This window comes from Oncorhynchus clarkii, chromosome 4 (assembly GCF_045791955.1).
Source record: "Oncorhynchus clarkii lewisi isolate Uvic-CL-2024 chromosome 4, UVic_Ocla_1.0, whole genome shotgun sequence".
Classification (NCBI taxonomy): Eukaryota; Metazoa; Chordata; class Actinopteri; order Salmoniformes; family Salmonidae; genus Oncorhynchus; species Oncorhynchus clarkii.
Window position 1 is genome coordinate 2,016,716 of NC_092150.1, and position 16,791 is coordinate 2,033,506.

At 42.6% G+C, this 16,791-nt stretch overlaps 1 protein-coding gene across 1 annotated transcript in view; it reads right to left on the reverse strand.

The window, feature by feature from the left end:
- The window catches only part of LOC139406288 (DENN/MADD domain containing 4A), a 97,834-nt gene that overhangs the window by 55,287 nt on the left and 25,756 nt on the right, over positions 1-16,791 (reverse strand). The window contains exons 10-15 of the mRNA XM_071148745.1: positions 16,596-16,740; positions 16,003-16,178; positions 14,703-14,803; positions 11,633-11,854; positions 7,111-7,256; positions 5,168-5,188 (exon numbers count right to left, since the gene is read on the reverse strand). Of these exons, the coding sequence (XP_071004846.1) occupies positions 5,168-5,188; positions 7,111-7,256; positions 11,633-11,854; positions 14,703-14,803; positions 16,003-16,178; positions 16,596-16,740 (811 nt within the window). The remainder of the gene's footprint in view (positions 1-5,167; positions 5,189-7,110; positions 7,257-11,632; positions 11,855-14,702; positions 14,804-16,002; positions 16,179-16,595; positions 16,741-16,791) is intronic.

A 16,791-nucleotide genomic window follows, 5' to 3' on the forward strand; every position in this document is an offset into this window, starting at 1 on the left:
TGTTGTATTCAGCATTTCACTGTAAGGTCTACTACACCTGTTGTATTCAGCATTTCACTGTGAGGTCTACTACACCTGTTGTATTCAGCATTTCACTGTGAGGTCTACTACACCTGTTGTATTCAGCATTTCACTGTGAGGTCTACTACACCTGTTGTATTCAGCATTTCACTGTGAGGTCTACTACACCTGTTGTATTCAGCAGTTCACTGTGAGGTCTACACCTGTTGTATTCAGCATTTCACTGTAAGGTCTACTACACCTGTTGTATTCAGCATTTCACTGTAAGGTCTACTACACCTGTTGTATTCAGCATTTCACTGTAAGGTCTACTACACCTGTTGTATTCAGCATTTCACTGTAAGGTCTACTACACCTGTTGTATTCAGCATTTCACTGTAAGGTCTACTACACCTGTTGTATTCAGCATTTCACTGTGAGGTCTACTACACCTGTTGTATTCAGCATTTCACTGTAAGGTCTACTACACCTGTTGTATTCAGCATTTCACTGTAAGGTCTACCTACACCTGTTGTATTCAGCATTTCACTGTAAGGTCTACTACACCTGTTGTATTCAGCATTTCACTGTGAGGTCTACTACACCTGTTGTATTCAGCATTTCACTGTAAGGTCTACCTACACCTGTTGTATTCAGCATTTCACTGTAAGGTCTACTACACCTGTTGTATTCAGCATTTCACTGTGAGGTCTACCTACACCTGTTGTATTCAGCATTTCACTGTAAGGTCTACTACACCTGTTGTATTCAGCATTTCACTGTAAGGTCTACTACACCTGTTGTATTCAGCATTTCACTGTGAGGTCTACTACACCTGTTGTATTCAGCATTTCACTGTAAGGTCTACCTACACCTGTTGTATTCAGCATTTCACTGTAAGGTCTACTACACCTGTTGTATTCAGCATTTCACTGTGAGGTCTACCTACACCTGTTGTATTCAGCATTTCACTGTAAGGTCTACTACACCTGTTGTATTCAGCATTTCACTGTAAGGTCTACTACACCTGTTGTATTCAGCATTTCACTGTGAGGTCTACTACACCTGTTGTATTCAGCAGTTCACTGTAAGGTCTACTACACCTGTTGTATTCAGCATTTCACTGTGAGGTCTACTACACCTGTTGTATTCAGCATTTCACTGTGAGGTCTACTACACCTGTTGTATTCAGCATTTCACTGTAAGGTCTACTACACCTGTTGTATTCAGCATTTCACTGTGAGGTCTACTACACCTGTTGTATTCAGCATTTCACTGTGAGGTCTACTACACCTGTTGTATTCAGCATTTCACTGTGAGGTCTACTACACCTGTTGTATTCAGCATTTCACTGTGAGGTCTACTACACCTGTTGTATTCAGCATTTCACTGTAAGGTCTACTACACCTGTTGTATTCAGCATTTCACTGTGAGGTCTACTACACCTGTTGTATTCAGCATTTCACTGTGAGGTCTACTACACCTGTTGTATTCAGCATTTCACTGTAAGGTCTACTACACCTGTTGTATTCAGCATTTCACTGTGAGGTCTACTACACCTGTTGTATTCAGCATTTCACTGTGAGGTCTACTACACCTGTTGTATTCAGCATTTCACTGTGAGGTCTACTACACCTGTTGTACTCAGCAGTTCACTGTGAGGTCTACTACACCTGTTGTATTCAGCATTTCACTGTAAGGTCTACTACACCTGTTGTATTCAGCATTTCACTGTGAGGTCTACTACACCTGTTGTATTCAGCATTTCACTGTAAGGTCTACTACACCTGTTGTATTCAGCATTTCACTGTGAGGTCTACTACACCTGTTGTATTCAGCATTTCACTGTAAGGTCTACTACACCTGTTGTATTCAGCATTTCACTGTAAGGTCTACTACACCTGTTGTATTCAGCATTTCACTGTAAGGTCTACTACACCTGTTGTATTCAGCATTTCACTGTAAGGTCTACTACACCTGTTGTATTCAGCATTTCACTGTAAGGTCTACTACACCTGTTGTATTCAGCATTTCACTGTGAGGTCTACTACACCTGTTGTATTCAGCATTTCACTGTAAGGTCTACTACACCTGTTGTATTCAGCATTTCACTGTGAGGTCTACTACACCTGTTGTATTCAGCATTTCACTGTAAGGTCTACTACACCTGTTGTAATCAGCATTTCACTGTAAGGTCTACTACACCTGTTGTATTCAGCATTTCACTGTAAGGTCTACTACACCTGTTGTATTCAGCATTTCACTGTAAGGTCTACTACACCTGTTGTATTCAGCATTTCACTGTGAGGTCTACTACACCTGTTGTATTCAGCATTTCACTGTAAGGTCTACTACACCTGTTGTATTCAGCATTTCACTGTAAGGTCTACTACACCTGTTGTATTCAGCATTTCACTGTAAGGTCTACTACACCTGTTGTATTCAGCATTTCACTGTGAGGTCTACTACACCTGTTGTATTCAGCATTTCACTGTAAGGTCTACTACACCTGTTGTATTCAGCATTTCACTGTGAGGTCTACTACACCTGTTGTATTCAGCATTTCACTGTGAGGTCTACCTACACCTGTTGTATTCAGCATTTCACTGTGAGGTCTACTACACCTGTTGTATTCAGCATTTCACTGTGAGGTCTACTACACCTGTTGTATTCAGCATTTCACTGTAAGGTCTACTACACCTGTTGTATTCAGCATTTCACTGTGAGGTCTACTACACCTGTTGTATTCAGCATTTCACTGTGAGGTCTACTACACCTGTTGTATTCAGCATTTCACTGTAAGGTCTACTACACCTGTTGTATTCAGCATTTCACTGTGAGGTCTACTACACCTGTAGTATTCAGCATTTCACTGTAAGGTCTACTACACCTGTTGTATTCAGCATTTCACTGTGAGGTCTACTACACCTGTAGTATTCAGCATTTCACTGTGAGGTCTACTACACCTGTTGTAATCAGCATTTCACTGTAAGGTCTACTACACCTGTTGTATTCAGCATTTCACTGTGAGGTCTACTACACCTGTTGTATTCAGCATTTCACTGTGAGGTCTACTACACCTGTTGTATTCAGCATTTCACTGTGAGGTCTACTACACCTGTTGTATTCGGCATTTCACTGTAAGGTCTACTACACCTGTTGTATTCAGCATTTCACTGTGAGGTCTACTACACCTGTTGTATTCAGCATTTCACTGTGAGGTCTACTACACCTGTTGTATTCAGCATTTCACTGTAAGGTCTACTACACCTGTTGTATTCAGCATTTCACTGTGAGGTCTACTACACCTGTTGTATTCAGCATTTCACTGTAAGGTCTACTACACCTGTTGTATTCAGCATTTCACTGTAAGGTCTACTACACCTGTTGTATTCAGCATTTCACTGTGAGGTCTACTACACCTGTTGTATTCAGCATTTCACTGTAAGGTCTACTACACCTGTTGTATTCAGCATTTCACTGTGAGGTCTACTACACCTGTTGTATTCAGCATTTCACTGTGAGGTCTACCTACACCTGTTGTATTCAGCATTTCACTGTGAGGTCTACTACACCTGTTGTATTCAGCATTTCACTGTGAGGTCTACTACACCTGTTGTATTCAGCATTTCACTGTAAGGTCTACTACACCTGTTGTATTCAGCATTTCACTGTGAGGTCTACTACACCTGTTGTATTCAGCATTTCACTGTGAGGTCTACTACACCTGTTGTATTCAGCATTTCACTGTAAGGTCTACTACACCTGTTGTATTCAGCATTTCACTGTGAGGTCTACTACACCTGTAGTATTCAGCATTTCACTGTAAGGTCTACTACACCTGTTGTATTCAGCATTTCACTGTGAGGTCTACTACACCTGTAGTATTCAGCATTTCACTGTGAGGTCTACTACACCTGTTGTAATCAGCATTTCACTGTAAGGTCTACTACACCTGTTGTATTCAGCATTTCACTGTGAGGTCTACTACACCTGTTGTATTCAGCATTTCACTGTGAGGTCTACTACACCTGTTGTATTCAGCATTTCACTGTGAGGTCTACTACACCTGTTGTATTCGGCATTTCACTGTAAGGTCTACTACACCTGTTGTATTCAGCATTTCACTGTGAGGTCTACTACACCTGTTGTATTCAGCATTTCACTGTGAGGTCTACTACACCTGTTGTATTCAGCATTTCACTGTAAGGTCTACTACACCTGTTGTATTCAGCATTTCACTGTGAGGTCTACTACACCTGTTGTATTCAGCATTTCACTGTGAGGTCTACTACACCTGTTGTATTCAGCATTTCACTGTAAGGTCTACTACACCTGTTGTATTCAGCATTTCACTGTAAGGTCTACTACACCTGTTGTATTCAGCATTTCACTGTGAGGTCTACTACACCTGTTGTATTCAGCATTTCACTGTGAGGTCTACTACACCTGTTGTATTCAGCATTTCACTGTGAGGTCTACTACACCTGTTGTATTCAGCATTTCACTGTGAGGTCTACTACACCTGTTGTATTCAGCATTTCACTGTAAGGTCTACTACACCTGTTGTATTCAGCATTTCACTGTGAGGTCTACTACACCTGTTGTATTCAGCATTTCACTGTAAGGTCTACTACACCTGTTGTATTCAGCATTTCACTGTAAGGTCTACTACACCTGCTGTATTCAGCATTTCACAGTAAGGTCTACTACACCTGTTGTATTCAGCATTTCACTGTAAGGTCTACTACACCTGTTGTATTCAGCACATGTGACAAATACAGTTTTATTTTATATTATTTAAATTTGGTGTTTGTCACATTTTTGTGAATTCTTGGTTTGGTGAGCGGACCCCAGACAACCATAAAAGGCAATGGGTTCTATAACTGATTCAAGTATTTTTTTTTATCCAGATCCGAATTGGTCTGTTGAATGTCATGTTCCTTTATGTGTTCTCTGTCTCTCTCCTCTTTCTCAAACTTCTGTTCTCCACCGTGTCTCTCTCTCTCTATGGTTAACACCACATCCTACAACTGTACCCAGCACTGTAGCTGAGTCACAACCCATGAAGAAGCTTGGGGAGAATGTTCTAACTTTGGTTCTAAGCTAGAACATTGAAACGTAAAGAATATACAAAGAAGAAGAAGAAGATGGTCTGAGAGCTTACCTTGCTTCCATTGCTGTAAATCTGTCCAAGCAAGACCCAAGATCACAGGTAGATAGGCAGGTAGACAGACAGGAAGACAGGCAGGAAGACAGCGGGTAGACAGGCAGGTAGACAGGCGGGTAGACAGGCAGGCAGGTAGACAGACAGGCAGACAGACAGGTAGACAGGCAGGTAGACAGACAGGCAGACAGACAGGTAGATTGGCAGACAGGCAGACAGGTAGACAGGCAGACAGGCAGGTAGACAGGCGGGTAAACAGGCAGGCAGGTAGACAGACAGGCAGACAGACAAGTAGATTGGCAGACAGGCAGACAGGTAGACAGGCAGGTAGACAGACAGGTAGACAGGAGAGTGTAGAGGAAAAGCACCAGACAGGTAGACAGACAGGTAGACAGACAGGTAGACAGACAGGTAGACAGACAGGTAGACAGGAGAGTGTAGAGGAAAAGCACCAGACAGGTAGACAGACAGGTAGACAGACAGGTAGACAGACAGGTAGACAGACAGGTAGACAGGAGAGTGTAGAGGAAAAGCACCAGGCAGGTAGACAGACAGGTAGAACGACAGGTAGACAGGAGAGTGTAGAGGAAAAGCACCAGGCAGGTAGACAGACAGGTAGACAGACAGGTAGACAGGAGAGTGTAGAGGAAAAGCACCAGGCAGGGGGAGAAGGAAAGAAAGAGATGAAGGATTGACCAGAGAACAGAAGGACTAGTACTAATTGTAGCCTAAAGGGACAAGCGTTCGCTGGTTGCAGTTTGTTCTACAACTTCCTGAACGTTTCTTGTTGGTTCAGCCAAAAGGCCCCGTCTAACGATACATTATGAATACATTCTGGATGAGATACTGAATCTCACAAACAACTCCGATGACTGATAAACTTATCTCAATTTAATTAAGGACCACCTACAATTTCAAATACATGAACTGTGTCCTGTGAATGACTCGTTCTACGTAATACATGGTTGGAAATACAGTACATGAAGACCTCCAAACCACTGAATGATGCAATACCACGTGCAGTGAAATACATGCTTCGTTGGATACTATTTATGGTGTGCTGGTCCATCTCATTCTCTATGGACAAACAAGCCTTCCCTTACTGACACACTCAAGAAAGCCAGGCTAGAATGTTAGTCTGAGAATTCTATAGGACATTATCATCGTACCTTATCAACACACTGAGAATACTATAGGACGTTATCATCTTACCTTATCAACAAACTGAGAATAATATAGGACATTATCATCTTACCTTATCAACACACTGAGAATACTATAGGACATTATCATCGTACCTTATCAACGCACTGAGAATACTATAGGACATTATCATCTTACCTTATCAACACACTGAGAATATTATAGGACATTATCATCTTACCTTATCAACACACTGAGAATGATATACGACATTATCATCTTACCTTATCAACACACTGAGAATAATATAGGACATTATCATCTTACCTTATCAACACACTGAGAATACTATAGGACATTATCACCTTACCTTATCAACACACTGAGAATACTATAGGACATTATCATCTTACCTTATCAACACACAGAGAATAATATACAACATTATCATCTTACCTTATCCACACACTGAGAATACTATAGGACATTATCATCTTACTTTATCCCCACACTGAGAATAATATACGACATTATCATCTTACCTTATCAACACACTGACAATAATATAGGACATTATCATTTTACCTTATCAACACACTGAGAATACTATAGGACATTATCATCTTACCTTATCCACACACTGAGAATACTATAGGACATTATCATCTTACCTTATCAACACACAAAGAATAATATACAACATTATCATCTTACCTTATCCACACACTGAGAATACTATAGGACATTATCATCTTACCTTATCAACACACTGAGAATACTATAGGACATTATCATCTTACCTTATCAACACACTCGTCGAAGAAGGCCAGACTGGCGTCTTTATCGCTGACAAAGGAACATTCCTCGATGAACCGGATAAACATCTGGGTCTTGATCATCTGGGAGTAGAACTTCTGGTGGGAACGATCCCGGCTCTTCAAGAACCCTGAGGAGCATGACAACCATATAACAACCATACGACAACCATACGACAACCACATGACAACCACATGACAACCATACGACAACCGCACGACAACCGCACGACAACCGCACGACAACCGCACGACAACCGCACGACAACCGCACGACAACCGCACGACAACCGCACGACAACCGCATGACAACCGCATGACAACCACATGACAACCACATGACAACCACATGATACCCACATTACAACCACATGACAACCACATGATAACCATATCACGTTAACACAGGTAAGTTTAAGAAACAAGGTGAAAATGAATAACTTGCTAGTAACAGATGACAATCATATTCTGACAGAACCACATTCCTGTAAAGCTTAGAGAGGATCTCATGTTAAATACTGTTGAAGTAATATGGCTACAGGTTCATCTGCCTCACCTAAAGCCCATTCTGGTGGGAAGCTGCTATAGACCACCAAGTGAGGCGATGTTAATCAGCCAAAGGTTTCAAGACTAAAGGCTGGTTTATACTACGGTTGTGTTCGTAAATTCAATCTGGAGTGCCAGAATGTGCTCTGGGCATTCGTAAACTCAGAGCGTTGTCAGATTGACTGTTCGTAAATTTAATCTGGAGTGCCAGAATGTGCTCTGGGCGTTCGTAAACTCAGAGCGTTGTCAGATTGACTGTTCGTAAATTTAATTTGGAGTGCCAGAATGTACTCTGGGCGTTCGTAAACTCAGAGCGTTGTCAGATTGACTGTTCGTAAATTTAATCTGGAGTGCCAGAATGTACTCTGGGCGTTCGTAAACTCAGAGCGTTGTCAGATTGATCGTTCGTAAATTTAATCTGGACTGCCAGAATGTGCTCTGGGCATTCGTAAACTCAGAGCGTTGTCAGATTGACTGTTCGTAAATTCAATCTGGAGTGCCAGAATGTACTCTGGGCGTTCGTAAACTCAGAGCGTTGTCAGATTGACTGCTCGTAAATTTAATCTGGACTGCCAGAATGTACTCTGGGCATTCGGAAACTCAGAGCGTTGTCAGATTGATTGTCCGTAAATTTAATTTGGAGTGCCAGAATGTGCTCTGGGCATTCGTAAACTCAGAGCGTTGTCAGATTGACTGTTCGTAAATTGAATCTGGACTGCCAGAATGTACTCTGGGCATTCGGAAACTCAGAGCGTTGTCAGATTGATTGTCCGTAAATTTAATTTGGAGTGCCAGAATGTGCTCTGGGCATTCGTAAACTCAGAGCGTTGTCAGATTGACTGTTCGTAAATTTAATCTGGAGTGCCAGAATGCGCTCTGGGCATTCGTAAACTCAGAGCGTTGTCAGATTGACTGTTCGTAAATTTAATCTGGAGTGCCAGAATGTACTCTGGGCGTTCGTAAACTCAGAGCGTTGTCAGATTGACTGTTCGTAAATTTAATTTGGAGTGCCAGAATGTGCTCTGGGCATTCGTAAACTCAGAGCGTTGTCAGATTGACTGTTCGTAAATTTAATCTGGAGTGCCAGAATGTGCTCTGGGCATTCGTGAACTCAGAGCGTTGTCAGATTGATTGTTCGTAAATTTAATCTGGAGTGCCAGAATGTGCTCTGGGCATTCGTAAACTCAGAGCGTTGTCAGATTGACTGTTCGTAAATTTAGAGTGTTTTTTTCTCTTGTAGCGCACACTGGACACTCTGGACGAAAAGTAGGGTTGATCTAAGCATTCTGGGCTAACAACAGCAGTCAAGAACCCAACCTAACTGGCTAGTCGCTTGCTAGCTACTTCCAGACACAAATGAGAGTACAGCTCACTGACCATTTTACTCGCCCTAGCAGAGCTGGTTAGGCTGTTTTCATGTTATCCAGAGCGTTGCAACTGTGCTCCTAGCAACAATTTCATCAGTTATTCTGTGCTCTGGCACACTCAGGCGAGATGGCTGTGGCATTGGAGTACATAGCCTGAGCGAATATACAAGCTACGTCTATCAACAGTTGTCTCATTCTATTGAATGTGTTAAAGACAACCCATCATCCTCCATGATGTGTTAAAGACAACCCACCATCCTCCATAATGTGTTAAAGACAACCCACCATCCTCCATGATGTGTTAAAGACAACCCACCATCCTCCATGATGTGATAAAGACAACCCACCATCCTCCATGATGTGATAATAAAGACAACCCACCATCCTCCATGATGTGATAAAGACAACCCACCATCCTCCATGATGTGTTAAAGACAACCCATCATCCTCCATGATGTGATAAAGACAACCCACCATCCTCCATGATGTGATAAAGACAACCCACCATCCTCCATGATGTGATAAAGACAACCCACCATCCTCCATGATGTGATAAAGACAACCCACCATCCTCCATGATGTGATAAAGACAACCCACCATCCTCCATGATGTGATGATAAAGACAAGTTAGTTTATCGGCCAGCTATTTAAACTTGTTATCATGGTCGAATTACTCGGAAATCATATAAAAAAACTGCAAACATTTCTCTCCATCCTACGGAAGGATGTGTACAATGAATTTGGGTATGCGGACCCACGAGCAACTGTGACCACTCATGATGAGTTACATTTTTTGTGGGCCCCACCACCAAAGTTGCCCATCCCTGCACTAAATCACCATACATCATTAGTCACTAAATCATAATTACACTAAATCACCATTACACTAAATCACCATTACACTAAATCACCATACATCATTAGTCACTAAATCATAATTACACTAAATCACTATTACACTAAATCACCATTACACTAAATCACCATACATCATTGGTCACTAAATCACCATACATCATTAGTCACTAAATCATAATTACACTAAATCACCATTACACTAAATCACCATTACACTAAATCACCATACATCATTAGTCACTAAATCATAATTACACTAAATCACCATTACACTAAATCACCATTACACTAAATCACCATACATCATTAGTCACTAAATCATAATTACACTAAATCACTATTACACTAAATCACCATTACACTAAATCACCATACATCATTGGTCACTAAATCACCATACATCATTAGTCACTAAATCATAATTACACTAAATCACCATTACACTAAATCACCATTACACTAAATCACCATTACACTAAATCACCATACATCATTGGTCACTAAATCACCATACATCATTAGTCACTAAATCACCATACATCATTAGTCACTAAATCATAATTACACTAAATCACCATTACACTAAATCACCATTACACTAAATCACCATTACACTAAATCACCATACATCATTAGTCACTAAATCATAATTACACTAAATCACCATTACACTAAATCACCATTACACTAAATCACCATACATCATTAGTCACTAAATCATAATTACACTAAATCACCATTACACTAAATCACCATTACACTAAATCACCATACATCATTAGTCACTAAATCATAATTACACTAAATCACTATTACACTAAATCACCATTACACTAAATCACCATACATCATTAGTCACTAAATCATAATTACACTAAATCACTATTACACTAAATCACCATTACACTAAATCACCATACATCATTGGTCACTAAATCACCATACATCATTAGTCACTAAATCATAATTACACTAAATCACCATTACACTAAATCACCATTACACTAAATCACCATTACACTAAATCACCATACATCATTGGTCACTAAATCACCATACATCATTAGTCACTAAATCACCATACATCATTAGTCACTAAATCATAATTACACTAAATCACTATTACACTAAATCACCATTACACTAAATCACCATACATCATTGGTCACTAAATCACCATACATCATTAGTCACTAAATCATAATTACACTAAATCACCATTACACTAAATCACCATTACACTAAATCACCATACATCATTAGTCACTAAATCATAATTACACTAAATCACCATTACACTAAATCACCATTACACTAAATCACCATACATCATTGGTCACTAAATCACCATACATCATTAGTCACTAAATCACCATACATCATTAGTCACTAAATCATAATTACACTAAATCACTATTACACTAAATCACCATTACACTAAATCACCATACATCATTAGTCACTAAATCAGTTCAGGTCAAACTCTGCAGGCACTACTCCAGACCTCATTGTTAGGATGGACCAGCTGCAGAGTTAAACTGTGGTCGACTGCAGAGCGAGTCTGTCTACATGTGACTTAACTGTTTCAACGGGAGGAGGAGAGAGGAGAATATTCAGTCACTCTTGGAGGATGACGCAGAGGTTGAAATCTACTTCCACTGTACTCCAAGTGTGGCTGGATATTCTCCTGTAGGAATGGTGACAAACTAAAATCAGATGTAAACACGCTACTAACCTTGCAAGTCGAACAGCGAGCTTGCGTCCGTGGTCCTTTCGGAGGGGGCCTGCGTGATGGGGAGGAGGTAAGAGCGGTACCCTTTCAATATGGCCGCCATGAACCTAAGGAAGGCTTCCTGGATCTGCATCTCTAGCGTGTGGAGGCTCTTCCCTCCGCTCGCCAGGTCTGGGTCAATCGCAGTGGGCTCCATCTGACCGTCCTCGCCGCTGACTTGGCCACCTGGACAATACCGAAGAGAGACAGGTGTTAATTAACTAACCTCAGACACAAGCCCCTGTTGGACAATAGGACCAGAAATACTGCACATTCTGCTTATATGAAGTGTTTTTTTAGTCAGCATTTTTATATTGATGGTTTGCTTTGTCTTTAGTTAGGTAACAACTTTCTTATGAGATAATACATTCACACAGGTGAAATGGTAGATGGCACGGTACATCCAAAAGCTTGCCGACCCGAAATTGATAATACGAAGATTGTGGGAGGTGTACTGTTAGATATCAGTGCAGCCTTTGATATTATTGACCATAACCTGTTGTTGAGAAAAGTTGTGCTATGGCTTTACAACCTCTGCCATATCGTGGATTCAGAGCTATCTATCTAATTGAACTCAAAGGGTTTTCTTTAATGGAAGCTTCACTAATGTCAAACACGTAAAGTGTGGTGTACCACAGGGCAGCTCTCTAGGCCCTCTACTCTTTTCTATTTTTACCAATGACCTGCAACTGGCATTAAACAAAGCAGGTGTGTCCATGTATGCTGATGATTCAACCATATACGCATCAGCAACCACAGCTAATGATGTCACTGAAACCCTTAACAAAGAGTTGCAGTCTGTTTTGGAATGGGTGGCCAGTAATAAACTGGTCCTGAACATCTCTAAAACTAAGAACCTTGTATTTGGTACAAATCATTCCCTATGTTCTAGACCTCAGCTGAATCTGGTAGTGAATAGTGTGGTTGTTGAACAAGTTGAGGAGACTAAATTACTTGGTGATACCTTCGATTGTAAACTGTCATGGTCAAAACATATAGATTAAATGTTTGTAAAGATGGGGAGAGGTCTGTCCTTATTAAAGAGATGCTCTGCTTTTTTGACACCACACTCCACAAAGTAAGTTCTGCAGGCTCTAGTTTTATCTCATCTTGATTATGGTCCAGTCGTGTGGTCCAGTGCTGCAAGGACCTAGTTAAACTGCAGCTGGTCCAGAACAGAGTGGTACGTTCTACTCTCATTGTAATCAGAGGGCTGATGTAAATACTATGCTGCCAGTCTCTCTTGGATAAGAGTTGAGGAAAGACCTAATTAAACTGCAGCTGGTCCAGAACAGAGTGGTACGTTCTACTCTCATTGTAATCAGAGGGCTGATATAAATACTATGCTGCCAGTCTCTCTTGGATAAGAGTTGAGGAGAGACTGACTGCATCACTTCTTCTTTTTATAAGAAACATTGTGTTGAAAATCCCAAATTGTTTGCATAGTCAATTTACACACAGCTCTGACACACACACTTATCCCACCAGACATGCCACCAGGGGTCTTTTCACAGTCCCCAAATCCAGAACAAATTCAAGAAAGTGTACAGAATTATATAGAGACATTTTTGCATGGAACTCCCTCCCATCTCATATTGCTCAAATAAACAGCAAACCTGGTTTCAAAAAACAGATAAAGCAACACCTCGCGGCACAACGCCTCTCCCCTGTTTGACCTAGATAGTTTGTGTGTATTCGTGTTGATATGTAGTCTATGTGTGCCTTTTCAAAAAATGCATGTAATTCTGTCCTCGAGCTGTTCTTGTCTATTAATGTTCTGTGTTATGTCATGTTCCATGTTTTGTGTGGACCCCAGGAAGTGTAGCTGCTGCTTTTGCAGGAACTAATGGGGATCCATAATAAACCCCGGGAAGAGTAGCTGCTGCCTTGGCAGGAACTAATGGAGATCCATAATAAACCCCAGGAAGAGTAGCTGCTGCTTTTGCAACAGCTAATGGAGATCCATAATAAACCCCAGGAAGAGTAGCTGCTGCCTTGGCAGGAACTAATGGGGATCCATAATAAACCCCATGAAGAGGAGCTGCTGCCTTGGCAGGAACTAATGGGGATCCATAATAAACCCCAGGAAGAGTAGCTGCTGCCTTGGCAGGAACTAATGGGGATCCATAATAAACCCCAGGAAGAGTAGCTGCTGCCTTGGCAGGAACTAATGGGGATCCATAATAAACCCCAGGAAGAGTAGCTGCTGCCTTGGCAGGAACTAATGGGGATCCATAATAAACCCCAGGAAGAGTAGCTGCTGCCTTGGCAGGAACTAATGGGGATCCATAATAAACCCCAGGAAGAGTAGCTGCTGCCTTGGCAGGAACTAATGGGGATCCATAATAAACCCCAGGAAGAGTAGCTGCTGCCTTGGCAGGAACTAATGGGGATCCATAATAAACCCCAGGAAGAGTAGCTGCTGCTTTAACAACAGCTAATGGAGATCCTCATAAAATACCAAAGACCTGGACCTATACTAGATCAGACACACTTCTGATAAGACTTGAAAGAAAACATCTCTTCAAGCTTTTCTAGGACTCATCTGGAATCCATCTTCATGTCCCCTCTGTCTCTCATGCGTGTGTGTGTGTGTGTGTGTGTGTGTGTGTGTGTGTGCGTGCGTGCGTGCGTGCGTGCGTGTCTAATTTACGACCAGTAGAGGGTAATAAAACAGAATTGATTGATCTATCCTCTGAAATGTAAGATGGAACACTGTCTTTTTTACAATGGGTTGAGATAAGCACGGGCAACTCGGGACTCTCCCCCGTAAATCCTTCATTGACTTCAAAGGGAGACTTGCACAACATTTCTGTTAAACGTATCGATATCTTAAGTCAAAGATACTAAATGATAGAAGATGCCTGATTGATGAGAAGTAATGTATGGTATTTATGATGAAACACAGACTCATTTACAATGGGCTGAATCAAGAGCACGCAATGCGGACTCCCGCGGACATTACTGATTACGTCAAATGGGAGACTTACACAGAAAAATGAAAGACAAACGGATTATCAGTTTCCAGGCTCACCTTCAGTCAGCTGTTGGTACAGTCTACCCAGGGTATTGAGGAGATGTTTGCAGGCTTTCTGTGGTAGTATCTTCCATGTTAGGGCCCTCTTCTCCTCCTTACTGAAAACACAACACGACAACAAGAGATTAGAGGAGACTAGGAGACGAGGAGATGAGGAGATGAGGAGACGAGAAAGGGATAGAAAGACAGCATTAGAAAGAGATGGAGGGAGGGAGGACATCCACACAGGACTGGCAACCCTGACAGCATTAGGAAGAGATGGAGGGAGGGAGGGGGAAGAGAGCGAGAGGGAGGGAGGGAGGGAGGGATGGAGAGAGAGACATGAGGGAGGGAGGGAGGGAGGGAGGGAGGGAGGGAGGGAGGGAGGGAGGGAGGGAGGGAGGGAGGGAGGGAGGGAGGGAGGGGGAAAGAGAGCGAGAGTGTAGAGAGAGAGAGGGAGGGAGGGAGGGAGGGAGGGAGGGAGGGAGGGAGGGAGGGAGGGCTGAAAGAAGGGAGGGAGGGAGGGAGGTCAACAGGAGGAAGCGCTGACAGGAGGGAGGGAGGACAACAGGAGGAGAGCTGAAAGGAGGGAGGGAGGACAACAGGAGGAGAGCTGAAAGGAGGGAGGGAGGACAACAGGAGGAGAGCTGAAAGGAGGGAGGGAGGACAACAGGAGGAAGAGCTGAAAGGAGGGAGGGAGGACAACAGGAGGAGAGCTGAAAGGAGGGAGGGAGGACAACAGGAGGAAGAGCTGAAAGGAGGGATTTGATTGCTGTGTTTCTTGTCTGAGGGGTTTGGGGATATTGGCTATCTGTTTTGTGTTTTGTGTTTAGTGTACCTGAGATGTTGTTTCAGCAAAAGTGTGTTAACAATTGGGAAAAACTGTAATTAAGCACAACATGGAAAATGGTATTGTGATAGTTGAACTTCTGTCCTTTGAAAAGAAAACGAACAATAACATATTTTTCCGTGAGTGAGTCATTATCGTTACACAACAACATGACAAACCAAAGAGACAAGAGGTTAGGGATGAGAGGTTATGGGAGATTGGTATTTGTAGAGGTCATAGGTAGAGGTGACTGAGGGTGGTCTACCACCACTGCCTGCAGCACATATCCTCTTTCTCCCTGTCTGAATAACATGGAAACACTAACTGTGACTATGCAAACGTCCGGCTAAGGGTTAGGGTCAGGGTCATAGATAGAGGTCAGGGTTCAGGGGTTACAGATAACTCACTGTCGGCACAGCAGACATAATGGTTAAGGTTCACGTTCCAGGGTCAGAGGTCAGAGGTCGGGTGTTAAGAGGGCAGACTTACTGCAATATGTTGTTGGTGTCCAGGTCGACACAGCAGACGTCGGGCGGAGGCACGTAGAGGTCAAAGTAACGTGAGTCGACGCCCACGATGAAGGGGCAAGGGGCAGAGAGAACATCTGCCAGGGCCAGAGGGCACAGAGGGATGTAGGGGCACGGCCAGTGGAAGGGGAAGATCATCTGGTGGGAGTTGGACAGACTGGCAGTTAAGTATATTCCAACACTCACCGTCACAGTTGATGGGATACCCTTCACATACAAGAACCACGTATTGTCCAACTCTGCTTTGGGATGGAGTTGAAGTTCCCCTTTGGGACTACAAAACCCATGCCGTTTTTCAAAATATTTTTTCAACCGTAGATGAGCATTAGCTGATGTACTGTCCTGGTGGACCTTAGTGGCTCGGTGGGTAAAGAGCCTGGTGTTAACCATGCCGAGGTTGTGGGCTCCATTTCCATGGAGATCACGTGCACACACACACACACACACACACACACACACGCGCGCACGCACGCGCGCACACACACACACACACACGCACGCGCGCACACACACACACACACACACGCACTCACACACACACACACACACACTCACCGACACCAGGGCCTCCGTCACACTGGTCAGTACGGCCGGTCTGAGAGAGTGGACCAGGATCTTGTGTTCTGTTACGGCCAGCACCAGCAGAGTGGTCGCGTTCTTAGGGCCCAGGTTAAGGAGCAGAGTGGAGAGACGACCACCACTGAGAGAGAGAGAAGTCAAATTCAGAATGAACAGATTGGAGCTGTGTTGT